Here is a 27,494-nt window from a genome sequence, read left to right on the forward strand (position 1 = left end):
CTATCTATCTATCTATCTATCTATCTATCTATATAACTGTCTGTCCATCTATCTTTCTATATTTCTGTCTGTCCGTCTATCTATCTGTCTGTCTCTCTATCATTCTATATAACTGTCTGTTCATCTATCTTTCTATCTGTCTATATTTCTGTCTGTCTGTCTTATCTATCTATCTATCTGTCTGTCTGTCTGTCTGTCTGTCTGTCTTTCCGTCTGTCCATCTATCTATCTATCTATCTATCTATCTATCTATCTATCTATCTATCTATCTATCTATCTATCTATCTATCTATCTATCTATCTATCTATCTATCTATCTATCTATCTATCTATCTATCTATCTATCTATCTATCTATCTATCTATCTATCTATCTATCTATCTATCTATCTATCTATCTATCTATCTATGAATGACACAGCAGCCTGGGCAAATTCAACAAGTTTTGCAGCATCAATATGACATATTTCCCTTTATTATATAGATATACTTTTTTATTAGAAATATGACACATTCATTTTGTGCTCTGAAAACTGTACAATAACAAAGAAACCCCAGTGAAATTAAAAAAGGAAGTGTGGAAAGGCAGGGAGTTCATGGTGGAGAATTCAGGCAAGTACGTATCATCTGGAGTGACAGTCAGTGATATCGAAATACACACTGTTACATGATGTTACAGAACACTCATATAGTCCAGTAACCCGATGAGAGTTGGGTGGGGGATCTCAGAATCGCAATGATATCTATAATAATGATAACAATAGTCCCCAAGCACAGTAAGAAAGATATTTATAGGCTAAAATTCATTTTGTAGAACTCTTCTGGAAATAATTACAATGCTGTACAACAGGACTCTGAGGAGTGAGTCTTGTGCTTGCTCTGTGTGCGACCACATCTAGCCAGAGAATAACACCCCTCTGCAGTTTCATATATAAGACTATTTATAATATATATTTATATATTCGTATTCATCTCCGTTTTCTCTTTCAAACTTGATTCTGCGCATATTCTGAGACACAGCAGTTTGTTTCAGGTCTCTCAGCTCCAGTGATTCTGATGAAAACATCAAGCGAATGAAAACGTGAACCCACCAACTGGACTTCGACCTGCTTCCAAACTGAATCCCACGCCGATGTCACTTCGCCATTGACCGACTTCCGAAGGATCCGCAAGTGGATGCGGTGCATGGGACAGCACAGTGGCTAAGTTGTGGCTGTACTGGCTCAGGAGGGCGTTCGAGACAGATTAACAGTCATATGCAGATGGCTTTGGGCAATCACGTCACCTCTTGTGCCCCAAGCGTACGCATGTGTCACACTGATCAACAACGATGATGATAATACTAAGAATAGTCAAGAATTTGATTTTGAATGTAGGGTAGCACACCTGATTCCTGTCGGGCAGTTGTAGCGCTACGTCTCTCTCTCTCTTTCATAACGCTCTCAAATGTGACATGAACACTAATATGTATCCAGAGGAGTAAGAAATTGAAGGCCACTCACTAAGGCTCATCTGCTCTTAGCCTGAATTCCAACCCTTCCTTTTAGTCAGTCATTCCCAATGTTCCCATGGTAACATCCCGGGTCACTACTTAACTTGCCCAGTTCAGCCGTTCTTGGTAGCGCCAGCTCATTACCATAGCAACAGACTCAGACCTGGATTTTCTAAAGTATTATGATTCGCTTTGACATTGAGGAAAAGGCCATTCCAGGATAAAAAAAAAAAATAAAAATAAAAACACAAATAAAAATTGCACAGCCATGTTGCTTTCACTCTCTTTCAGTGTCTTTCTTGCATACTTTTTTTTTGCCTGCACTCTCGCTCAATTATCTTCCCCTCTCCCTGTTTCCCTGCGAGTAGAGTTTGTTCTGTTTCTCTGTATGTTCTGTTGGTCTTTCAGACCTCCGTCTGCAGGTCCATGATCTCTTGGCCCACCAGAGGGATGGTGGCACTGGCCTTCTCCCACTCCACCGCTTGCATCTCCAGGGGAGAGGCCTGTAGGGGCTCCAGCTCCTTACGCATCCATGATGGTGGGGAGTGGGTCTTCCTGATGCCCTCCCACACTCGCTTACTGGGGGTCTGCTGCTTGTCCTACATTATCAAACATTAAAAAAAAATTTATTTGAAATTTATGTGAAATGTCAAGAACTGTTTGGGCTAAACAAAAACACAAAACCAAAAATGGATTATATATTCAATACAGGAAATTTATATTATTGTTAGGGCAATTATTATTATTATTATTGTATACATTTAGTTGAATACAGGAAATTAATATTGTTAGGACAAGTATTATTATTATTTTATTTAATATTTATTTAATGGAATACAGAAAATGTATATTATTGTTAAGACAATTATTATTATTATTATTATTATTATTATTATTGTATTTAATATACATTTAATTGCATACAGGCAATTAATCAATTATCAATATTATTTTTATTTAATTAATATTACTTTAAGGGAAAACAAAATGAACATTATTTAGTAAAATGATTTAATATTATTTGTAATAAATTTTAATTCATTGTTATATATTATATTTAGGGATGTCAAATCTATTAATCGTGATTAATTGTATCTAACATAAAAGTTTATTAATATATATGTGTGTGTGTGTGTGTGCGTGTGTGTGTCTATATATATATATATATATATATATATATATATATATATATATACACAGTATATATATATATACACACACACAGTACAAACTTTTATGTTAGATATGATTAATCACAATTTGACAGCACTAATTATATTATATTATATTATATTATATTATATTAATTGTCAAGAAATAAATGTCATTTAACCTGAATTCTGCTAAATGCAAAGTACAATTTATCTTTCCTTTTGATTTTGGGAAGAAACCACCTATTTTTTCCACAAGATCCCATTAACGACAAATAAATTGAGACATGTAAGACATGGAGTGATTAATGTAAATTCGTACACTAAGGTTGGTTTTATCGCTGCCTCCTGACGACACACTCCATCTCTTCCCAGGCTTCCCATCCACCGGGGGAGAATCTCTGTCCTTCTCTGCATGCTGCAGTTTCCTGTTTAAATCCTGGAACATGTCCTGGTGGCGCTTCCGTGTATGCATGATCTTCTGCAAGACAAAACCGGACTTAGAACCACTGCAGTGATGAATGAATCTGCACCACGCAAGACTGCTGTCATTTGTGGAAAGATTTACATTACACTGACCTCAAAGTCCAGCTCTGCATAGCGTGATTTTCGTCTCTAAAGGACAAATAAGAATAAAGGTTGTTATTGTGTGTTCTTCCAGAGTGGTCTTGGGGAAAAACAGCAAATGGGTCATTCTCAAAATACAGTAATAAACATGTCCTTAGACATTTAAGTCATTAAATAAAATTCAGATATTTAAAAACAAATACTTTATATAAGACATCATTAACATCATAACATAATATTACAGTACATAAATGTAATGGTTTAATGTTGAACAATCTATGTTGACAAATATATTTATACTCATTTTGTTTTTCTATTTTAAACATTAGTGCATGAAGCAAAACAATTTTTTGAAATAAAACACAATTAACATTTAAATTCAATTAATATAAAATCAATTTTAATATAATATAATATAATATAATATAATATAATATAATATAATATAATATAATATAATATAATATAATGTAATATAATATAATATAATATATGATTTTGTTTTCCCAGTTTAAACAGAGCAAAAAAAGTTTTAATATAAAATACTTGATCAAATTAACTTAATTAAATTAACATTTAATGCAACTAACATACAGTATTTTAATAATATAAATAATTAATTTAGTTATTAGTTAAACTATTATTATGATTTTAAAAAATACAAAAAGTTTACAAAAAAATGAACATAGGAAAAACTGAACTTTAAATGTTCAACATTTTATAATATTTTGTATGTCAGAAAGTCAATACTGTTTGAGAATGACCCAAATGCAATAAGTAGGGGGGAAAAATGATTGTAAAATTTTGGCACTTAGGGCAGACTTTGAGAAAGCATTGTGTCGCTTGTATATTGCATGTTTCCGCCGAGCTCCTGGCAAGAGTGTGCAGTAAACAGCTTGTGACCGAATGGCCTTTCTTTAGCCTGTCGGAGAGCGTCTGAGGGCAGTCTGACATTCTGCCTGTGCTGTGCGTGGCTGCAGCTGTGTGCCCGCAATGCATTCTGGGAGCATGTTTGGCCTGAGGTGGGGAGGAATCCATGCTTGTCATCTGCTCCCTTTTAAAGCATGAGCAAAATCTGACCTTTGCAGAGACTTTCTTTTCTAAGCGGGATAATTGCAAATGCAAAGAGGCATAATTTATGTAGCCTTCTTTCATTTCTTCCTTTTTAAAACGGCAGGTCTTTCATTCCATTATGCGTTGCAATGCAGTTTTCATTGAAACCGAGTGCATGTGCATTGGCTGATGTCAGTTGAAATGTAATTCTGAGCCACGTAATGACAGACACTCTCGACAAACATGCTTTTTTTCACTCCGCACATAAATTAGGACACTCGCTCCCTTGTGGCAGATATGACAAACATTGATGTGAATTCACAGCATCATAGGCAGATAGGTCTACAACACATTCCTCTGAACCAGAAACCAAAGTGTCCATCAGTTTTCAGTAATAATCACGGCTGAGAAAAGAAAGTGTATAAGATGAAGATGAAAAGATGTCTTGATCTAGGATTGCGAAAACAGCATCCACAGAGTTGTAAGATGCACGCAGATTTGTGCTGTTAGCCATCAAATGTTAATGTCACTGGGATTCTGAATCATTTAAGCTGTCAATCTTTCCATACAAACTGTGAAGAGCGTTTTCATTATTTAGACAAAATTAAGTCAAACATGCTTGTCTACAATGAGGAAACAGGTACAGGATATCTATCAGAACGTCTCTATGCAAAAGAATCGCATTTTTCTAGAAAATTTACCAGACTGAGTATGTGTAAAGAGTGCTTGAGAAAATATTGGTGGTCCAGTGTTTCTGTAAAAAAAAAAACTTACAGTAATACTAATAAAATATTACTACCAATCCTACTAATTCTAACTAACTAATCAGCTGCAGGGCTCATGAATATTAAGCATGTTGTCTGAAATCAAAACATGGACGTAAAAGGTGAGAGCAAGCCAATGAGATTGCAGCTTGCGCATTAGTTCCGCCCACTACCAAAGGATCTGGCAGTGACTTCTGCTTCAGTCATTTCAAACAACCTCAGTCACTTTGACAAGAAAAAAACAAGAAAGAATCCCATTGACATGTAGCACGTCAATTCTACATGGTGTGTAAGACTCTCTTGCTTTCTCTCTCTTTGAGTGCATGTGAGAAAAAAAACATTCTTAGCAAAGCGGCAGAGAGTAGGCGCCCATGCACTAGAGTTTACAGTTCATCACAATACGCTGCGCATACATTTATATGATATCAATAGAAATATAGTTTGCTGTAAAGATGGCAAGAAAAAACTCAAACACTCAGTCAGAGTGCTAAGTGTAGGTGAGAGAACATATATCTGTGCTACATTTATAGTTTAATGTTGAACAACCCTTTTATTCGGTATATCACTTGTTACACAAGCACTGGCTGAGTGAGACCCTATCTGGCTCAGCAGCGCTAATCATACCTGATCATATGTTAGACCAGCCTATAGTGAACACAACTCTGATCTTTGGTTTTAGAAGGTAGCCAATAAAGTATTTTCAAGTCAAAGGGCTCAAGTCCAAGTCAAGTCGCAAGTCATTGTTGTCAAAGTCTAAGTCGAGTCGCAAGTCGTCTTTGATTGTGTCGAGTTGAGTCGCAAGTCAAGTCCAAATCATGCAACTCGAGTCCACATTTTTGAACGATACCCAACTCTATACGCGAGTGATTTACTTGTACTGTAGAGGGTTGCATTGTTTGATCTCATGATTATCGTTGTTTCTTACCTCCAAAGAGCTCATAGACAGTGTGGAGATGGTCTCGCTCTTAGACATCATGCCGGAGTTCCCAGAGTCCCCTTGCTCACAACTGTTTATCATCTGGGATTCGCTGGAGATGTTCTGCACTGTCTGCCCCGGGGAGTCCCTCTCTGAGCAGGAAATGCTGACTCTGTCAGTGGGCAGGCTCTTTAGCCCGAAGCCTGGCACGGGATCGGTGCCAGCAGGGTTGGCCAGGTGGATGAGCCTGGTCTGGGGTAACTGTTCGATGCCGATGTTGTACTTGGAGGCTTGGTCCTCCTTGCCACCCTTCGAGGGCCTAAGGGTGTTGTTGTTGTTGGGCAAGAGCACGTAACCCTGGCCTGACCCTCCTCCTCCGCCTCCTTCAAGACCGCCGCTGTCTCCCGGAGCTCCATCCAGCTGCTTGAAGAGCTCGCCGTCACAGATGTAAATAGATTTGGCTCCGGGTAGTTCGGTGCTGACCCCCGCAATGCCGCCTTTGTCGCGGCGCATGGTGAGTGTGTGGCTGGCATAATCGGCAACATTTTGCAGGTGGACCTTTGCCATGCTGGCAGGAAGGGTGTTGAAGTTGGAGCCTTTCTGTACCGTGATCTGCTGTGAAGCTACCTTCTCCTCACCTTGTTGGGAGGAACGCTTAAGGGTGCCTGCAAATCAGAGGGAAAAAGCCTTAGTAAGTGAAAAGGGATCATGCTGATTTGATAGCAGTGCTACATTTTACTGCCCTTTCAGCAGCTTAAATCATCATTTCTTCAAGTTAACAAGATTTTTTATTTGTTTTGGCAATGATGGTCATGAAGACCTGTGAGTTTCTGTAGGTATTTCACATATCATGAGTGTCACATGTGCTTAAGTATATGTGTAGTAGTTGAAACTACATCACTCATTCACAACAAGAAGATTCCATATTTCAGATTCCGTTTGAATAATTACTGATGCTAGTCCATATTACATTTTACAGGCCTACTTTTGATTTATTAATTCAAAATTTGACAATCGCATACTTTCCTACTACATAGTAGGCAGTATGTGACAAAAGAATTATGTCCAAATTCACAGTTCTCATAAAAGAGTAGGCAAAAAACACCCGGATGACCTACTACTTCTGGCAAGATTCTGAAGTGCACATACAATGGACAATTTACTATCCCATGAGGCCACGGGAGAGGATTTGTGAATGGCAGTGAAGCGACGCAGCTGATTCTGATCGGTCACATGATAATGACAACATGGTGCATGTAATACGTCCGGATTACATTCATACTACACACATTCATACTATATAGAATGTACCTTTTTAGCGGTCATGATTACTAAATTACTTAAAGATTTTTGAAAATTACCTTTCATGTGTGTGTAACATAGCTCTAATAGTGGAGCGGCTAAGTGATATAATCGTTCAGTTTATGATACAAGCGTGAAAATTGGCATGAGCAGTCTCCATGGGTCACTTGACAAGAAAATTGTCCGAGCCACTTGAAATTTCAAGATTTTTCATTTTTCAAGTTGGCCGACACCTTAGTGGAGCAGTTAAGTGATATAGTGGTTTATTTGGTGATACAAGCATGAAAATTGGCATGAGCAGTCTCTGATGGTCACTAGACAATAAGCCACCCACAGCTACTTGAAATTTCAAGATGGAGGCCATTTTTCAAGATGGCCGACACCTTAGTGGAGCAGTTAAGTGATATAGTGGTTTATTTGGTGATACAAACATGAAAATTGGCATGAGCAGTCTCTGATGGTCACTAGACAATAAACCACCCACAGCTACTTGAAATTTCAAGATGGCGGCCATTTTTCAAGATGGCCACCACCTTAGTGGAGCAATTAGGCTCATGGCAATTTTCATGCTTGTATCACCAACTAAATGATTTCTTAAATTTTCTTGAAATGATCTTGAAATTTCAAGTGGCTCGGACAATTTTCTTGTCAAGTGACCCATGGAGACTGCTCATGCCAATTTTCACGCTTGTATCATAAACTGAACGATTCTGCCAAACATAAGCACTTAGCCGCTCCACTATAAGTGAATGAAAACATCCTGCAAAGTTTTAAATCTGAAAGTGCACCGTATATGAAGTTATTGTCTTTCAAAATTATGAGTCGACTCTGAGTTAATGAAATGAATCGTTTTTCAAACAAGCCTTTAGCCGTTCATTGTGACGTCAAGATGAAACATTAGCATATTGCCCGCCCACTTACTGCACGCAGACCCCAGGGAAAATTGAACCTCAAACACTGCAGCTCATTCCTGTGGATGCTGGACAGCATCATGTCGAGAAGATCATGTGCTGTACAATGTGAAGGTAAAGCAAGTTTTTTTTTTTCACTGCCCAAGGACGAGCATGTGAAGAATCAGTGGTTAAAATTCATCTTTACCACGATATCACAGCAGTATAATCCTAAACTTTTGCTGTGTTCCCTTTATTTTACTGACGACTGCTTCTCAAATTTTGGAGTTCAATGCAGGATTTGCAAACCGCTTGCTATTGAAAGATGGTGTTCAAAATACTTCGTTTTGAGTTTTATATTGTGTTGGTCTCCTGCTAACCGGCTAACTCACTGTCTTACTGAAATACTTCTGCTAATCAGTTGTGGGCCACTATTAACGTTACCTAAAACTGTGTCTATTAATGCAGATTGTCTGTCGTTCTCACTACTTTGAGGAAAGATTAAGCATGGAGCAAGATTTTTTTTACCAACATTTATGTTACATCAGTCATTCACGCTAGAGCTTGGCTAATGTTTGTACTGTTGTAATGATACAGTTTCCACATGTTTACCACAATAAATTAGAAAAATACTCTGTAAATAAATAAGTACAAGTAAAATAATCGATTTGTTGATGGACATGCACTTGTTAATGCTGATGGTGAAGAATTACAGTTGCAACATCTCTGTACCTCAAACTGAGTAGCGCATCACTGAGAACCGTCCTGCTCGAGTCGTCCTTGTGATGGAGGTTCGGGTTGAATAACTAGTTCTTCCAATATTTCATCATCACACTCGCGGTCGGGTTGATATGGTAAAATCGACATCATTGTTCGTTACTGTGTTTAGTTTACAGTGTAGGAAGCCTCAGGACCATTTTTTTACAGTCTATGCTCAGTACACACAGAGCTGACGTTATTATGGTAATGGCCGTTTTTGTTTTCGACACACGCGCTGTACACGGTAGACCAAACACAGCAGACTGAGCTGCCTGGCCAATCAGAGCAGAGTAGCTCTCGGAAAGGAGGGATTTAGAGAGATTGATTCATCTGACGAGTCATTTGAGAATCATTGAAAATGTGGTGATGTGCAAATGTATATTATGAGAAAATGAAAGAGTTTTTTGACCTTTGATGCATGTACACCTGTTGTAGGAGACTCCAAAACAACATTAGGAAACTTTAAAATAGCATAATAGGGGCACTTTAAAAGAAGTACCTACTCAAGAGAGTATGCGATTTCGGATGCAGCCTATGCAAATTTTCAGGTAATCATTGGCTACCTTACAAAAGGTCTACGGCAAAACAGGAGCAAGCAAAGTTGAGATTGTTTGAACTTTGAGGGTCTTGTATGTATAATTTTTGGTTTGTATAATAATGAGGCCAAAACTTTAGCTTCAGCAAGTCATGTGAAAGGGTCTTTTGAGTAACCAAGTGAAGGGGGGCTGATGGAAGGCTTAATTTTTAGTCCTTCACACTTCAAAAAAGCAAAAAATATCACATCACACGTCTCTATTTCTAGATGCTAGCTTGATGTGTCGTCTTGACAAATAATCAGAATCCCATTTCCGATAGAAATCAGAGAAGAAAGCTGCTATCTGATAATGAAATGTCGGGAGGGACTTAATTAGGACAGGCCGGCAGATCTGAGGCACGGCAAGGGAACAGACAAGTCTATTTATCTGCATTTTGCTGCTTGCCAGCAATCAGATCGTGTTCTGAATCTCCTTGTAGAAAATGCATTATGGGGCCTGTAAAATGGCACTTGTCTTGTATAAACAGCCGGCTGCACCTCTCAGATGGACATCACAGCAAATTTAAATGACCAGAGAGTGTGTTGACGGACTCACCTGATCGGCAAGCAATGTCTACATCCTTTTCAAAGTCAGTCTGGAGAAAACAGAGAGAATGAGAGTTTTAATTCCCAATTTTATGTTTTATGTGTAAAAGAAATACAGAAATGTAGTCGCAAGTCACCATCAGCTGAGCATGGCCGTTCTGGAAAGATCCACCAGAGTCACCGTTTCCATCTTCTTGACGATCAACAACGCGACACTTTACTGCCTCTTGGACCTAATCGATTGTAAAAATCGTGTCTAAGTATTTTAATTTGCATCTAAAATTGGAAGTCTGCCTTTAAATTTTAAAACTGATTCAGGTATGGGACAAGGTTCACGCACCTCTCTGCGTAGGATGCAATGCACCATCACGATAACGAAGCCCTCGAGAGAGTCAAAGACAGCAAAAAGAATCTGAAACAAGGCTGAGCGGCGGTCGGTGATGGCCAGGACCGCCGACATCCAAGTGAGAGCCAGCAGTGGAAGCACAACACAGGAGCTCCACAGCGACGCCCTACAGGACAGGAGCAGGATTACAGTGAGTAAAGGTTTATATCACCATTGGCATACAAAAAAGACAAAGAGGGCAAAACTAAAGGATAAGCCTCTCTTTCGGAGTGACTTTAGTTGATATTTAGAATTTTCTTATTAAACTAATTAATACTTATAAAGCATATTATTGATTTCTTGGATATCTGATGAGTGTTTTAAAAGACGTGTCTGGTGTTGCAGTAAAAAGCATTAATATATGACTACACAGATCGATACAGTGCTCAATATGAGCTAGAGTTGCCCTTTTTGTTGATTATACTCTAAGCAATATCAATATTCTCAAAACATGGTTCAATCACAGTTCAAAACATATGTGAACAGGTGCAACAAGTAAAAATAAGCCAAAAGAAGCAATAAAAAGGAGCAATGGACGATGAAAAAGAGGAAGACAAATGAGAGGGTGATAGATGAAGGAATGTAGACACATCAGTGGTCTTTAGAGACAAACTCTCCCCTGATCATGGATTTGGAGGAAAGGGCCAGCATGCTCAGCAAGTCCTACTTCTCACTATTTTTACTATTTTTATTCCTCCCTTTTATTTTACAAATGTATTCTTGTACTCAGTCTACTGCATTTGTATCTTTTAAACTCACCAACAAACACACTGCCAATCACACACACATCAAAGAATGCTCACACTCTTAAAAATAATGGTTCTTTATTGGCATTGACGGTTCCATGAAGAACCTTCAACGTCCATTGAACCTTTCCATTCCACAAAAGTTTCTTTGTAGTGGAAAAAGGTTCTTCGGATTTTTAAAATGTTCTTCACACTTCAAAACACGGTTCTTTTCAGAACTGCTCATTGAAAGGTTCTTGTTCAGTGGCTACACTAGAACACTCTTGTGGGAAATAATCACAATTCATTCATTTCACTGATATACATTATGGTTTTAATATATATTTATATTATGAACAGAAAAGCAGATTCCATAAGGATGTACATAATCATCTTTATGAAGTACTTTGCCCTACAAAGCTTTCACCTGACATCCTTTTCACAAGCACTGCTAAACACAAACGTAGTCAACCCCGGGCATCTATACACATACATCAACACATGCATAATGCGGTAAAACATCATCGACCTTTCACCCTACTGTACATGTCTGCTGAGGTATGTTTACAAATTTTACAAACAATTTACCGTATTGCAGGTTGCATCATTTTAACCTCTGTTATTGTTTCTTAGCTGCCGCCACATACAAAAACATCCTGCAGATTCTCACGTACATTAATAAATGGCTGGTCAACTTTATCTTACATTATAGAGTAAAACACACAGCCAGCAGAAAGCTAATGACAGAAACCAGACCAACATGGCTCATTTCAGTCTCACAGTCAAAAAAGCCATTCTTGGCATGGCTGCTATTATTAGCCCTTAAAAAAAAAAGTCCCATGGCAACCATTGCTTCCATCAAAATACCACAGAGTCCAACCAAAATACCATTTGGTTAGTGTTACTGCGAAAACTGATAACTTGGCCACCATTCATCAAAAAAGAAATGAAAAAAATTATAATAATAATGACAGAAAGATGCAGAAAGATTCCTGTACTGTTTGAATAATAGTGGTGGACCAATTTGAGGTTTTCAATATCCTATATTTACAGTATACAGTATGCGATATAGGTTAATTCGTTCGAATTATAACAACTGAGATGTATATAAATGTGCTGAAATGTGTTTAATTTTAGCTCATCTGTGAAATTTTAACATGTTTTATCAGAATGTTTTTTGTATTTTCATTTTTTTTTATTAGCTTAGTTTAATTTACCAATTTTAAAGCTGGATGATATATTGATCTATCGCTTATTCAAAAATTGGTAGAGCATTATGCTAGCAACACCAAGGCGATGGGTTTGAACCCAGGGTTTTGAACATACTGAATGCACTGAAAGTAGTTTTGGATGAAAGCGCCTGCCAAATGCATGAACTAATTTATTATAACTAAACCTATGCTACTTTGACAGAAATGATGGTTACCATGGTACCATCTTGAGCAAGGAACTGTCTGGTCAACTGCGCACCACAAACACACTTGCACACTCACACACACACACACAACAGGGCTTCAAGATGGGCTCCTATTGCAATCTGCATGATTTAGCAGTGCAACAGCATAAAAGCTCCGTCTCTGTTTATCGCTTCTGACATAACAGCTAAGGAGCAATAGCAGGGTGAGGGAAATGAATGGGGGAGAAAACCAGAAAAGGAAATAAAGAGGGGTGAGGTAAGAAATATGCAGAAAAAAAAAAGAAAAATAGAACCGAAGGCAGAGCATCAAAGAGTTGGTAAATAATTAGCGGGACTAACATGGCGTTACTGGTAGCTGTGGTGGAAACGTCAGCCGACGAGATAACTCCGCACTTGGCACATTTGAGCGTCATATTGTACAGTGGCACTGTCATCTGACTGCAAAGTCAAATCAACACACTGAAATACACATGTACGCTGATATATAACCACACACACGCTCTCGCACACACACACAAACACAGAGACACATACACCTACATACATGTTGATACACAGACCTAGCGGACACAGAATCCCCTTCAAGCTCCCACTCAAGGCAGATCTCTGTCAAGGCTTTGGGAAGAGTGCAGGGATGATGGAAAAGATGCTGTCACGATAGTTTTATTTCTAAATAGGCCTGATTGAATATGTGGGACAAAGAGCTAGCAAGTAAAAAAAACAAATCAACTCTATATGTCATGCATGTATGTATGGATTACCATCACTTATTTCCACTGACAGTCTACGTAAAATATTTCATGATAGGATTTTGATTCTGTCATATCAATGACATCAAAATCTTCTTTTGCATTAGTATGCCATACGGAATTTGCTTGATTTAGGCTGCGAGCAGTTTATCCGTCCCACACTGCATCTGTCTTTGGTCGCTGGAGAGAGACATGGGAACTCGAAAAAGCTGGCTGAAAAACATACACACAAACATTCATGCGTGTTGACAGCCGGAGATCGTGCATTCACAGACGCGAGCTAAATCACGGTCATTTTAGGAGACACATTATAGTCATCCACAGCCATAACTGCCAATATCCTGCATGCACGAACTCTGCATTATATCTATGTGCGGCTTGTTTCTTTTATTATTATTAAATAAACTGCGGTATACATTATTTAAGTCTGCAATGCCACTGTTGAGACAGAGACTATTTACTTTTATCCTAAAATATGCTTTTACTGAGAATCTCAAATGCATTTTAATATTTGCAGACAGCTTATGAAATGTGAAAAATATGCAAAATATGCATTTGCTTTTTGGACAAATCTAATTAAAATAACCAAATATATAATAGAGGCTGCATTAGCATTGTCCAACATTTTCCAAAAACACACTACTGTTAAAAATGTTGGGGTCGGTAAGATTTAAAAAAAATGTTTTTGAAAGAAATGGATGCATTTATTTGATAAAAAATACAGTAAAATTGTGAAATGTTATTACAATTTAAAATAACAGGGGTTTTTTTTTTTTAAAATATATTTTAAATTGTAATTTATTCCTGTGATGGTAAAGCTGAATTTTCATCAGCCATTACTCCAGTCCTCAAAGTCACATGAACATTTCTTATTACGTCACAATTGCGAAGCTTAATATTTTTGTGGAAACTGTAATAAATTATTTTTTTTCAGCATTCTTTGATGAATGGAAAGTTCAAAAGAACAGAAATCCAAAAGAAATATTGTGTAACAAAAAATGTCTTTACTGGTCAATTTTGATCAATTTAATGTTTTTAAAGTATTTATTTATTTAAAAAAGAATCTTACTGACTCCAAACTTTTCAACGGTAATGCATGTAATAAAACTGTTGCACACAAAATAGCCACCTGCAAAAAAAACTAAAATAAAGATAAAAATAAAGCCATCAGTTTGGCATGGCTGCCCAAACGTACAGGAAGTTGATTCTGCTACTGGCAGACATGTAGATTAAACCCTGAATAATATAAGAAATTCAATTCCAAGCAAAAGGCCAATGCCACCAATAAAACCTCAGTAGAGGCAGTGATATTAAAAAGCAATCAGCATTTTTTTTTAATATAAGACCATCTTTCAACTCCTCATGGAGGAACTTCAAAGACCTAGCTCATATGATCCTATATCAAACATTACAACGTTCTAATATTTTTTAAAAAAAAATAAATTTTTGAAACAGTTCATCTTTTGTTTTGTCTTGCCACAGGTAGTAAATGAATGTGAAAGCTCTTGATGTGGACCACAGCAATTTATCAAAATGCCCTTTGTTATTCTAAAACTGAAGAAAATGGCATAATTTACAGGTGTACAGAGACTACCCCAAAATGCTGCGGCTGCACTACGCATAATTAACAGCAGTGCTTATTAGTTAGGCTAATGAAAAATGTTTTGTTTAAGAACAAGGGTGAGGGAGGGAGGGAGAAGTGATAAAAATCCTCCCTCTAAATGTGATTCACCCTTCCCATCTATCAGCACCAAACAACGGCAGCCAGCCTTGAGTTTATCTATTTCCGCAGAGAATGCAATGCGGCTGGAAAATACTCAAACAAACATGTTGATAAGAGTTTCGGAATTGCAAAAATATTTCCCATTATTACTTAGACACAAACAGAACTCTAACTTTCCACAAAAAAAAAAAATCCAATCCGATCCAAAATGTCCAAACAATGAAATCCACATACTTTCTCATACAAGCGTACATTTGCACACTCCCAAACACACACACACAAACAAACAAACTAATTTATGGATCCAAACTGAACCTACAGCTATTCTAAATCTAAATGTCTAATCTAAAGCACGTTTAATCTAACCAGCATGCTTCCATCAGGATTAATAAGAAAGGGGTTGAGTCCTAAAAGATTGCATCAGGCAAATGTAAGCGCTAAATTGTGGGAAAGGCTAAATTAGAGGATGGGCGGACCTGCATCTCAGCCAATCGGTGGCTTGTGGGCGGGGCAGAGAGGAGAGCCCTGAGTGTGAGCGAGGGGATGCTGTGGTAACTCTGATACAATGTCTCAAACAGCACAAAAACAAACACAATCAAGCAGAGAGATCATAGAAGAGGCAAACACAATGTAAATGAAATGAAATAATCATAATAACAATCTAAAAACACAAAGCAAAGAGAAGGAACAAGAGAAAGAAAACACTCGGATGCAAAAATGATGCCAGTAAGGGCACGCGTCAGCCTGTAGGCAGTGGAGCACAGCCCAGAAAAGGAAACACAGACAGTCAATCATGAGTCATAGCATGAGTAATATTCGTCTTCTCTGTAATAAATCGCAGGACACATTTCTGCTGTAAAGCCTGATTGGTAGAAGACATGTGAATCTTGGAAGATTAACAAATCCTGTGTGTAATTGATGGTCAATGGCACGGAGATGGACAGCGTACGATTGAGAAACCCTTATAATGAGGTCTATAATAACAATTCTCAGTTCATACTTCAGCTTCAATGGCATTTAACTCGCACGACTGAAAACTTGTTCAAATCAATGGATATAAATTGAGAAATTCACTCAGCTTGAGTGCTATCGATCAGACGCATGAAGCTGACGCCTTATGTGAGATTTCCTTTGCCGGCTCCTTTGCGACTGCCCCTCAAATAAACATTTCACACACAGAAACATGACTTTGAATCAAGATGCACAGCAACACCTAAAAATCAAGAGAAGCTGGAGAAATGATTAAGCGCCACATGGCAAATCACCAACGGAAATGTCAAAGAAATGCAATGAGTGAGCAAAGGTGTCATCTTGCTTTTGACAGCACCAATAACCAGTCCATATCAATCTCTTCCCCTCTGAAGGACAGAAAATTTCAAAGCATAAACATTTAAAGTTTGTTTTCTAATTTATATGTAAAACAAGAAGAAAAAAACTATTTGGAAATGGGGTAAGAAAAACTCAATTCAACATATCTTACAGAAAAAGATCATATAAGTAAATCTACTGATATTATGTGATATTATTTTAGCGGAAAACAAGACAAAATCATTTGATTTGATGATACATTTGGTAATAAATGTGCAAAACTATTTTTCAATTTAATTCATTCATGCTAATTTGTGTCCTGTTGGAGGAGGGAGAGACGTTATGAAAGGTCTGGCCAATGAATGTCTTTCCCAGAGCTGGTTAGAGGTCAGCCAATGAGATGAATGAATACTGTGAGGCATACCCGGCCCTCTCCTTGAGTTTCATATCAGTTATGCCATCTTTGGACACCAGTTTGTTAAAAACCAGAATCCCGATTACCATGTTAACCTGGTGAAGAGAGAGGAAAAAGGTGAACACATCACAAATACAGCCTCACAACAGATACACGGTTCTAGTGACTTCTCCTGTGTGCTACAAAGTGGCTGGTTTTTATCTGGTTTAGGAGGATTCTGTTACTTTGTGGTTTTGTTGTATTTTAATAAGAAAATCTTAGGTTTTAGAGTAATGTTTTAAAGTCCCCCTGTGGTCAAAATCAAGCTTTTAATGTTGAATATATGTCTATGTGGTGTTTTTTATATGCTTTAAGACAAACCATGTACAAATTCATAAGTCAACACCATTGCGGAGTATTTTCTCTTTAAAACTGCAGTCTCAAAAACGCCACAAACTACCTTGTAACCAATCACGTCAACGTGTGATCGACAACGAGTGGAGCTCTGAGCTGGTGTGAGTGAGTGGAGGCGGGGCTAATTTGCATATTCATAGAACCACGTATACTAAATGAGGCAAGTGTGTAGAGTTACATTCAAGCTATTTTAAGGCATGACAATTTTTTTTTTCAAGGAATTTTTTGGTGATCAACGATTAGTTTTAAGGGATAAAATTAGGGGGGGACTATAACGGTACTGTAAATTTGCCTTTAATTTATGACTATTGCGCTGTATCTCATATACTAGTTGCTTACTGCTAACGTGTTCAGACAAACCTAATGAAGTCAATAAAACTATCAATAATAGTTGTTGTTCAAGCTACTAATATTTTAGCAGTCAATTTCCAATTTTATGATTTTGGATACCGATATTTCACACCACAGCAAATACTAATATGCTACTAAATTTACACCTTCATTTTTCAACTGGGATATTAATATACAATTTTAAAAATGTACAGAATCCTCTGAAACAAGGTTGAAAAATGCTTTGGTTCTACACAGAAAAACTGCACCAGAATGACGTTTCAAAAATTCCACACTCAACCATATCAGTGTCTGACTAAATAAAATCTGTTGTCCAATAAAAGAGATACTGCTGTAATCCATGTTAATATTGTGTAAACCCAGATTATGTTGAATTAATCTGCAGTGGCTACTATGACCACACTAGCATACGCTGTTTAAACAGATCCACTAAAACACGTGTTTGCTAGATATTATGTTGTGGTGTTATGAGGGTAAAATCTGGATTGTCTGCATTCTCATTCACTTCCATTCTAAGTGCTTGTCACTAAAGCTGGAAATCAAGGACAGAAGATTTCTGTGAATAAATCAAACAGAGAGAGAGATTGTACCAAGACGACAGCAGCGGCTGGTCCCACAAATGCATACAACAGTCCACCTTCCAGAGACAGCCAGCAACTAACACAAAACACAAAAGCAGAAAAGAAAGAGTAAGAACGAGAGAGATGGAAGAAATAAAAGGATAAAGAGACTAAAAGCAAAAGAGTAATCAGTGATGTCATATATTGTGGTTGTCATTAGTTGTTCTTAACATTTTGAAGTGTCTACTTGAAGGATACAAGGCAGGGAAGGACTGGCCATATAGGGAGCACTAGGACTTTCAGAAATATCATGATCACTTCATCATCATCATACTTACTAGTTAACAGTGCCATATCCCTTTGCCTTGGTGAATCCAACAGAAATTGCAACAACAAGAGCAGGTAAACCTATAATAAAGGAACAGAAATGAGTAGAGAGCTGTTGAGTACTTTCTATATATCATGTATCAAGATGTTACATTCAGTTAAATTGAATCTAAGATTTTAGATCAATTATAGCATGTAGTATCAAACAATGCTGCTAAAACAAACTGAAATGTTATATCAACTACCCAGTTGGGTCATTATTTGCAGAGAAGACTCTCATTAATGGAGTTAAGCACTGACATTTCATGAAATCATTATCCAGAAGTTACAATATGTTTATGTTCATTTAAATAGAAATATTTGTAGTGGATGCGCTGCTTTTGAACACTTTTCCTGTGGAATGCTGTGTTTTAATGTTTTAACTACAGCGATGCCGCTTTGAATTGTGTTCTAAACAGCAGCGCTTACGTTCTGAGAAAATATTTTCGTGCAAAAAATGAACCATGATGAGCACTTCGTCTAAGCAGATGGCTTAGCAACATAGACAGTTAGGCATATAATGAAAGACACTGAAGGACTCGCTCTGTGATCGAACGGTCCATTGGCCGGTTTGAATAAGTCCGATGACAGTAGGGTGTAAAACCTCTGCTGCACACAGGTGCTGTTGGTGTCGTGCACAGACAGACATAGCCTAATGAAAACCATTTTTGGGGTATTCCCAAAAAAATTTGAAGGATAGAATTTAAAGGAAACCTTCAGATATGCACGTTTTATTTTTTTAAATGTTTTGTCGGTGAGCTGAGTCAGACAATTATTTACATTGCAAAAAAATATGGCCTATCTGTTTCCATTAAAAATATATAAACCATCCTTAAATACATATTTACCTTAACATTTGCTTAGCAATTAAAAATAGCCTACTATTTGGCCAGTGGAAAATATTGAGAAAATATTTTAAAAAATTGTATACAATATTGATTTATTTATTCTAAAACAAGGCAAGGCTACTGAATGATGTCTAATAATGTAATGTGACCTCATATGTAGTCCTTATTTCATATTTTCCTAATGTTTTGTGTTAAACATGGTATCACATGGATGGGAATATGCATGGAAATGATATGCAGATGACGTTATGCATATTAATAGTGTTATGCGTTGTAAGCTCCATATATGGTTATTTCGGGGAGGAGACTGGATATACACAATCTTCCGCTGACTGGGTTTTATAAAGGGAATTTTGTGCAGGTTCTAGGTTTTGTGCATACACACACTGCACAAGGTTTCATACATGAGGCCCCTGGTCACTTCATACATTTTCTCTGATCAGATAGCTATCCAATCGTGAAGAGACAAGGTGTAAATGCCCTCTAAAACACTTGTGAGACAGATTAAAATCCGATCATTCAAACCACTTCAGGAGGTGGTTTGTGATGCATTACATATGAAACTGGACAAGTGCAAATGCATCTGGTTGTTGAAACCACATATGTTAATTTTCCTTCCCAAACTACCATTTACAGACATCATACCGTGCAACATCTAATTTCTGGGAGATGGCACAATACAACCACCCCCCACCACCATAATATAAAAAATTATATTAAACCAATTATATTCATTCGCGTAAGCTGCCTAATATGGGTTCGTTCACTCAATAGTATTCCTGTGCCAAAAGTGAAAGGATGTAGTTGAGTGTGACTAAAAAAGATGAACAAATCTGAACCAAGTGGTCACAGAAGACGCATTTGAAAAGTGTGATAATACCATGTGTAACGCTAACGAGTCTTGGCTGACTACTTGTGATCGGTTCTCATCGAAAACGCATCATAATACCAGATGGAAACATGCTTTCTGTCTTAATCGCTTGATTTCTGCGATATTGTATATAATTTGCGGGCACCAGGGAGCAGCTATCAGTATGCGGAAAATTCCCGGACCTTCTGGAAGAGGTGGGATGTCTGCATTTACTATTTCCCGAAATGGAAAAAAATTTAACATGTGAGAGTGTGTTATACCAGCTCCTGTTAGCCAGATATGACAATACTACAGCATCACGCATCGCCACAGATATGGCCCACTGCTAATGAGTAGCTGAGCATCTCTACAGCAAACCGATGTGCGAACTGCAGCAAATGAAACTGAAAGTTCGGCGTCGCATCATGAAGCTTGACACACAATCACCTTCTTTAAAAGTAGTGAGGTTAAATTATCTCACCAGTTAGTATCACTTTATCATCTATTGCAGCCTTTGATCTTGAAATTAGCTGGTAATAAATCAAATGCAGCTCATATCTGTTGCTTTCCTTGACGTGAACTCCACTGAATATAGCGAAGATCAGATTTATATTCGTTTTGCGGAGACACATTTATTTGGCCAAGTGTAAATGGAACAGTTTTAACAAATCGGATAGCTATTCGATCAGTAAAAACGCGTGAAGTAACTAGTTGTAAATAGGCCCATAATAGGAAGTCAAAAAGACAAGCCTCACCCCAACCAAGGCAGAGGAAACGCTTGCGTATGATGCGGTTTCTAAGACGGCCAGTCACGGCCATGTAAGACTGCCATGCCTCCGTGAGAACCCAACAGAAAGAGGACAGGAAGAAGAAGTGCAGAAATGCAGCCACAAGAGTACAAACAACCTGAGAAAAAGAAAATAGAGACAGAAAGAGAGAGTCCATCCATCAAAGATAAGGTTATGTAAAAAGGAAAATAGGAAGATTATGAAACGTATTTTGTTGTAGATCAAGGATTTTTATCCATTTATTTGTGTTTGTTTGGCCTTACCTTGTTCCGTGTCTGGGTTTGTCCAATAAGTATGAGTGCATTGGAGGAGATGATGGACAGACAAAAGTTGATGAGGATGACTGAACGTTCTGAGCGGATATACCTGAAGAAAACACACAGAAACACTGAGCCAAAACATCTGAATGTTTGCTCACAATCATTCACTCACAATGCTTTTAATAAATAGGCACATTAATGGAACCTGAACTGCTGTATAATAGCCAGTGATGATGACCAAGATGTCACACTGTGACTGTCTCTGTACAGACAACTGAAGCACAAGATGCCTTTTGGATTACTCTCAAATCAGGCTCCAGCTTTTGGAGTTCTTGCAACTGTCATTAAAGCTAATAGAGCACATAACAAAGACTAAGACACTGTGAAATTAATTTAGACTTTTTAAAAACTTTTATTTCAAATATAATTTGTATGACAAAAATTTGGTTTTGTAAATGTAAAACAACAGTATTTTGGATGCCTCTATATATACACTACAACCTGTTTTTTTATGTTTTTGAAAGAAATGGCTGCATTTATTTGATAAAAAATATATATAAATATAAATGCAATATTCCTGAAATATTGGAAAATACAATGCATTACATTTTAAAATAAAATAGTTTTCTATTTTAATATTTTGAAATGTAATTTATACCTTTGATAGCAAAGCTGAATTTTCAGCATCGTTACTCCAGTCTTGTGTCACATGATCCATCAGAAATCATTCTAATATGCTGATATGATGGTAAAGCAACTTTCTTATCATTATAAATGTTGAAAACATTGAACAAATGTTGGGCTGATTAATATTTTTGTGGAAATCGTGATACATTTCTTTCAAAATTCAGTAATGTTCAAGAGAACAGCATTTATTAGATTTTTTTTTAACAATGTAAAAGTCTATTTACTGCCACTTTTGATCAATTTAACATATTCCTTCTAATTAAAAGTATTAATTTAAAAAAAAATTACTGACCCCACATTCACTCAAATTTACTATTTACTTAAAATTAATTTAGAAATAATACAAAATGTGAAATGACCATGGACAAGGCTGTTGGTAGTTTTTGGAACTGAAAGTAAACTGCCTGACCACTTAGTTAATGTGCCAATTAAGCACAATCAAGCACACTAGTCACTAATAACACTAATAACCACAACTGAATCATAAATAACAACCTGACTTGTTTAGGATTACATCATGTCAAATAATTGATTTAAATCTCAAACTCCAAAGCATCACAAAGCTCTTTATACAAAAAGGTGTCGCTGTCCATGGTGCTGAAGCCCCTGTGGCTTCCCATTAATGTCTATGAGTTTCTTTTACTGGTGAACAGCCAAATTGTGTTTTAGCAGTGGAAGAGCTTGCTTACCTCCAAACAGACACATAGATGATGATGAGGAGAAGCAGGGTGAGGGACGACACCCCGCAGCCCACGATCAGAGTCACAGATGGAAGCTGGGACTTATCCATGTTCTGTCAACACAAGAAAATAGACTCAGTTAGTGCTCACAGATGCAAACGGTGCATCAGGCTAGCCGCCTGCCGTCCTCCATGCGATTCTGTGCTGAAGAGAGCTGGGGAGAGTGGGCTGCTGTCCGTGTGGCTCCAGCTAAGGAACAAGGTGAGATGAAGGTCACTCGGCAAAGGGCTGATACTGAGATATCCAGAGGGCACAGCAGAGAGCTACAGTATAGCAACCTATGACTGCCTTTAATGCCATAAAGACCACCGGAAAAGCTAAATGCTTGATGCTGTGAATTACTTATACACAGATTGTGAACCAAAAGCTTCAAATATAACACATTTGCAGGCTTGCGCAACCATTGTCTTGGTTGCCATGGTGATGTGTTGGAGAAACAGCGGCCACTGCAGTGGTGTACGCAGCATTAACTGTACCATAGGTGTGAGTAGTGCATGCCTGCGTGTTCGTGAATATCTGCATCCCTTGCTTAAGCGTTAAGCCATTATAATGCATGTCTATAACTACTTGCCTTTCAACATTTTAAATACATTTATGTGGTACTGTGGAGTTAAGGATGTCCACGGGGTGTGGACTTCTCACCTTAGCTCAAAAACACACAGACTTACACATACACAAAAAGATAATTGGTTGCGTTTATAGCCTGTCTTGTCTCCAGGTTTAATGTGCGCACAGGGCCAAGTTAATTAAATCCCTCTGATTAATCTGCACTGCAGTGTGGTCCCCACTGACAATCGAGAAAGAAATGCATCCTCTGAGACTAAGTTTGTCTTCCCCTAGCCAATCAAACACCTGACTAAGCCTAAGCTGTGGAAGACAGGCTAGTACTCAGAGCAACCTCTATCGAACCAAGGGAATTATTTAGTCCATCAGTGCAGATGGAGACCCACAGCAAGTTGGGAATAGAAACTCTAGAGTATCAAGTCCCGTCACTTCTGAAATGTTTGAAGGAGGCTTGGGAAATTGAAATGATAGCACATAGACTACATCATCTGCATACAATTTGTTAAGTTTTGTAATAATTTAGGCCATTTGTAATTATTATCTGCTGTAATTGGTGTCAGGACAATAAGAGGACATTTGCCAACACTTAAAATAGAGACTGGCCAATATTGCTTCATTGATGACCAATACAGATTATTATTATGCAAGTGTCTCATAAGCATATTCAGAACCACAATTGTTTTGTTTCAGATTGAGATGCAATAATAACTAAATGAGACAATGAAAACATAATATGCATTAGGGATAAACAAACAAGCAAACAAACCTTACTGATAATGAATGATAAAATGTATACCTTGAATGCAATGTTAGTTCCTTTGGATAAAAGCCCCAAATGCAAAAATGTAAATAAATAAATATAATTGTTAAGTCAGAATATACTTGAAAATGTAGTGGGTGTTACATAAAAAGCTATTCTAAACAATACATAAGTTACTTTACCTTTGAATACTGCAGTTAAAATATGGTAATTGGTCTAACCATTTATTTTAAAACTTGCCAAACTGTATGCAAATGCATAAAAAGAACATACAAACTCGACTTGCAAAGGCAATACTAAATCTTGTGCAAGGGATGAGCAAAAAGACAATGGCCTACCTCAGAAGAATGTACTAACATGAAATACCCCAACACAGCGTGTGGTTTCTTGTTCTCGCCATCTTCACTGACCCATATTCAAGAATGATGTATTCAGAGCTTCATCCAAGTACAACTGCAGTGTAACTGTGCATTTCTACAAGCTTTAGCTCATAAATATTCAGTCTGGGCAAAACCACCTCCCGTATCAAACTGCTTATAAAGCGCAAGACAATCTGACCCATGTACACGAGAGTCTGGCTCAAAGCTGGAAACATCTGTAGAAAGACTGGCGTGTGATTAAAATAGCTGCAGTGTACTATCTCCCTTTATTGTTTTTCGTCTCTTTCCACGAGCACTGCAGCTGACTGTATATTCAGACTCAGAATGTGGGAGGGAAAGAGAGGAAGAGAAGTGTTTCTCTGGCTCTTTATCATTCTGAAGCTGTAGGACGCCAGTTGCCAGTGGAGGGGCCGTTGGATGGGCCATTTTGAGGTGGCAAGTGGAGCTGCAGGAATAATTAGCAGCAGAGCAGTGGGGGTCTGGAGCGAGAAGGCTAGAGAACGAGAGAGACAGACAGGGAGTGGAGCCAAGGGGAGGAGCGGTCCTCCTTTCTGCTGGCACACGGCAATACAAATGAAATCCCCACAATATGCTTCCCATGAGGGCACGGAAAGAGCTAACTGCGACACTCCCTTAGTCCACGTCCATCTGACCAGGCAGAGCAGGACATGGATCCATCATAAGGCGAGAGATTAGCATACCGCTATGGCTCTCTGGTTCACAGTGAACTGAAGAGATGTGCAAATCATGCTGTCTTTACACACACATCCATGAAAGCAAATAGCAGCACACAGGAGCCCTCTAAAACACAGATACAAATGTGTATAATGTAAACTGGCTTCAAGATGGGGCAATATATCAATATGGTCAAATACATATTTTGTTGACATATTTTCAACATTCCTGCCTGAAAATTCTGTCCTAACCATATCCCTGAACCTAACCCTACCCTACCCATAACTTATCCCTAAAATCAGAGGTAAATGCTAGGCAAATAACACTGATGGAGAAGCACCTAACCCTGGTTGTAAGCCTAAACTTGATATAACTTGTTGCATCAAAAGATTGGTTGAGAATGTTGAACAAAAAGCGTTGATCCAGGAACAGGTTGTACTTGGTGAAATCACGTTCACCATATCAATATATTCCAAAGACATTGCTTGAATGTAACATCAACCTTTGTTTAGCAAATTTTTTGTCAATGACCAGTCAGTACGTATGTTGTTTCAAATAAAAATATAGTTTGTCTTTTTAATTTTGTTAGTAACTTGTTTTTCCTCTGAAACGACTTTTTTTTTTGCTGACATCACTTAGGCCGAGAGGGCAGTAAGATGCTAACAAATAGCCAAATAGCTATTCAGGCATAATTGTAGCGAATTCCGACTTCTAAAGCCCATATTTCCAATTGATTTCCAAAGCAAAGCATCACACTACATTTTTTACCTTAAATGTCCTCTTTCACTTGGAAAACTTCACATTAAACAAGTAAAATGCTTTTTATGGACACCATATTGCAGCTTTATGCAAAATGGCCTGTATGTAATAGTGAGATCATAATTCTGTTTTGTTATGATGTCCTTTTTTCGCTTGGTTTCCCAAATCAAAACAGTGTCACAACAGTGACTTCTGTTCTTGAAGCAGTCAATCTGAAACATCTTGGCAGAGCAAATGAGAGAAGACGTGGCCATTGTTTTGGCCAGTAGGGTGTCAAGCTTCCTCTTCCTCTTTTTTTTTTTTTTCTGGGCTCTCTGGCTCATATCTGGGCCAAGCTGCACAAAGAGAGTGTTATAGCGTGTTCTATAGCTTTAAGAACTTCCACTGCCCATGCTGTTTCCAAGGCAACTGGTGAATAAACTGCTTCAGAGGCAGTTTCCAGTCTAATAATAACTAATCACACTGAATGAAAATTCCACACAAAGACACGACCCTTCCCTGCATTAAACCAAACCAAATCCCATCATTTTATAGAAATATGGCATTTTAAAGGTAGACATATTTCCACAAAGACAACCCTCTAAGGCCCAAATGAACCAATGGTGTGTATTTAAGATATATACATTTTTACACTCATTAAATGACAACAAAAACACTATGAAATAAGAATAATTTCTTATATATATAAGAACAAGAACAAAATAACAAAATAAGAATACAAATATATATGTGTGTTGGAGTGTTTTAAACTAAATGTATTCCATTACAAATAATAGAGATTGTCTTCTTTAACATATGTGGTTAGAGAGCTATTTTGAACCATTATATTATTAATCACATGTATTTTCTCTGTACAAACATTTAATGTATGCAAATCCAATATGAATGGCAGCATGGTTAATGCACTGCGTTCTGGCATTAAACAAACATAGCAAAACATACTTTTGTCATAAACATATGTGCATATACTCAGAACACATTAAAGATGGAAACATGTCTTAAAATGTTTGCATTAAATCTGCTGTATGGTTCTGTCATGTCGTGGAGAGGAGGAGAGGGGGGAGTGAGAGAGAGAGGGATCTGTTGATACATAATGACAATGACGCCTATGACCAAAAAGCGGTACATTAAAATCACAAAATTATCACACAAAGGCACGTTTTTACATTCTTCGCATTAAAGGATACAAAAGAAATGGCTAGACTTACCACATCGGGATTGAGGCGTGCTAAAATGGCGAAGGTGGAGAGTCTGTCACACAAGCATTTGGTTGTGCTGGAGTCGACGGGCACGGCTCTACAGCCTCGCGCAGACCAGGAGCCCAGCAACGACGAGCTGCGGAGCGGAGACACACAAGAGCGCGGAATGAGATCAAATCCCTGCGCGATAAAACAGCTATTTTCCCTAATCCAGCGCACACAGATCCCACCGGATGAGAGCCGGAGCGCGAGAAAAGACAGTGAAAAGACAGATGAATGGACGATGTGATGCAGCGCACACCTCTGCTTTCTGCATGGCCAGGTTAGCTGATGTGAAAACAGCTACAAAATGTAAGAAATTATTAAGTGCTGAAATAAAATAAAATAACAAATACTGTTTAAATTGCACATAATTTAATAATTTACCACTATTGAATTTCATAATTATTATTATAATTATTTGTATTATTATTATTATTATTCATTATAAGGCTATGCTAAAAAGAAGGCACATTCTTAACCCGGGGTAAACATAATCCTGGGTTATCCTTCCTGTTTCACACTGCACACATTTTATCC

The 27,494-nt window shown here is 37.7% G+C and overlaps 1 protein-coding gene across 1 annotated transcript in view; it reads right to left on the reverse strand.

Moving 5' to 3' along the window:
- Window positions 1-336: 336 nt before the first annotated feature.
- The window catches only part of adgrb1a (adhesion G protein-coupled receptor B1a), a 97,316-nt gene continuing 70,158 nt past the window's right edge, over window positions 337-27,494 (reverse strand). Inside the window, exons 18-32 of the mRNA XM_084386168.1 lie at window positions 26,925-27,051; window positions 22,528-22,631; window positions 21,155-21,257; window positions 20,859-21,009; window positions 18,378-18,447; window positions 18,070-18,136; window positions 16,745-16,830; window positions 12,880-12,978; window positions 10,354-10,525; window positions 10,151-10,246; window positions 10,024-10,063; window positions 5,952-6,607; window positions 3,222-3,257; window positions 2,965-3,123; window positions 337-2,090 (exon numbers count right to left, since the gene is read on the reverse strand). Of these exons, the coding sequence (XP_084242294.1) occupies window positions 1,896-2,090; window positions 2,965-3,123; window positions 3,222-3,257; window positions 5,952-6,607; window positions 10,024-10,063; window positions 10,151-10,246; window positions 10,354-10,525; window positions 12,880-12,978; window positions 16,745-16,830; window positions 18,070-18,136; window positions 18,378-18,447; window positions 20,859-21,009; window positions 21,155-21,257; window positions 22,528-22,631; window positions 26,925-27,051 (2,161 nt within the window). The 3' untranslated portion in view covers window positions 337-1,895. The remainder of the gene's footprint in view (window positions 2,091-2,964; window positions 3,124-3,221; window positions 3,258-5,951; window positions 6,608-10,023; window positions 10,064-10,150; window positions 10,247-10,353; window positions 10,526-12,879; window positions 12,979-16,744; window positions 16,831-18,069; window positions 18,137-18,377; window positions 18,448-20,858; window positions 21,010-21,154; window positions 21,258-22,527; window positions 22,632-26,924; window positions 27,052-27,494) is intronic.

This window comes from Rutilus rutilus (assembly GCF_951802725.1).
Source record: "Rutilus rutilus genome assembly, chromosome: 17".
NCBI classification, from domain to species: Eukaryota; Metazoa; Chordata; class Actinopteri; order Cypriniformes; family Leuciscidae; genus Rutilus; species Rutilus rutilus.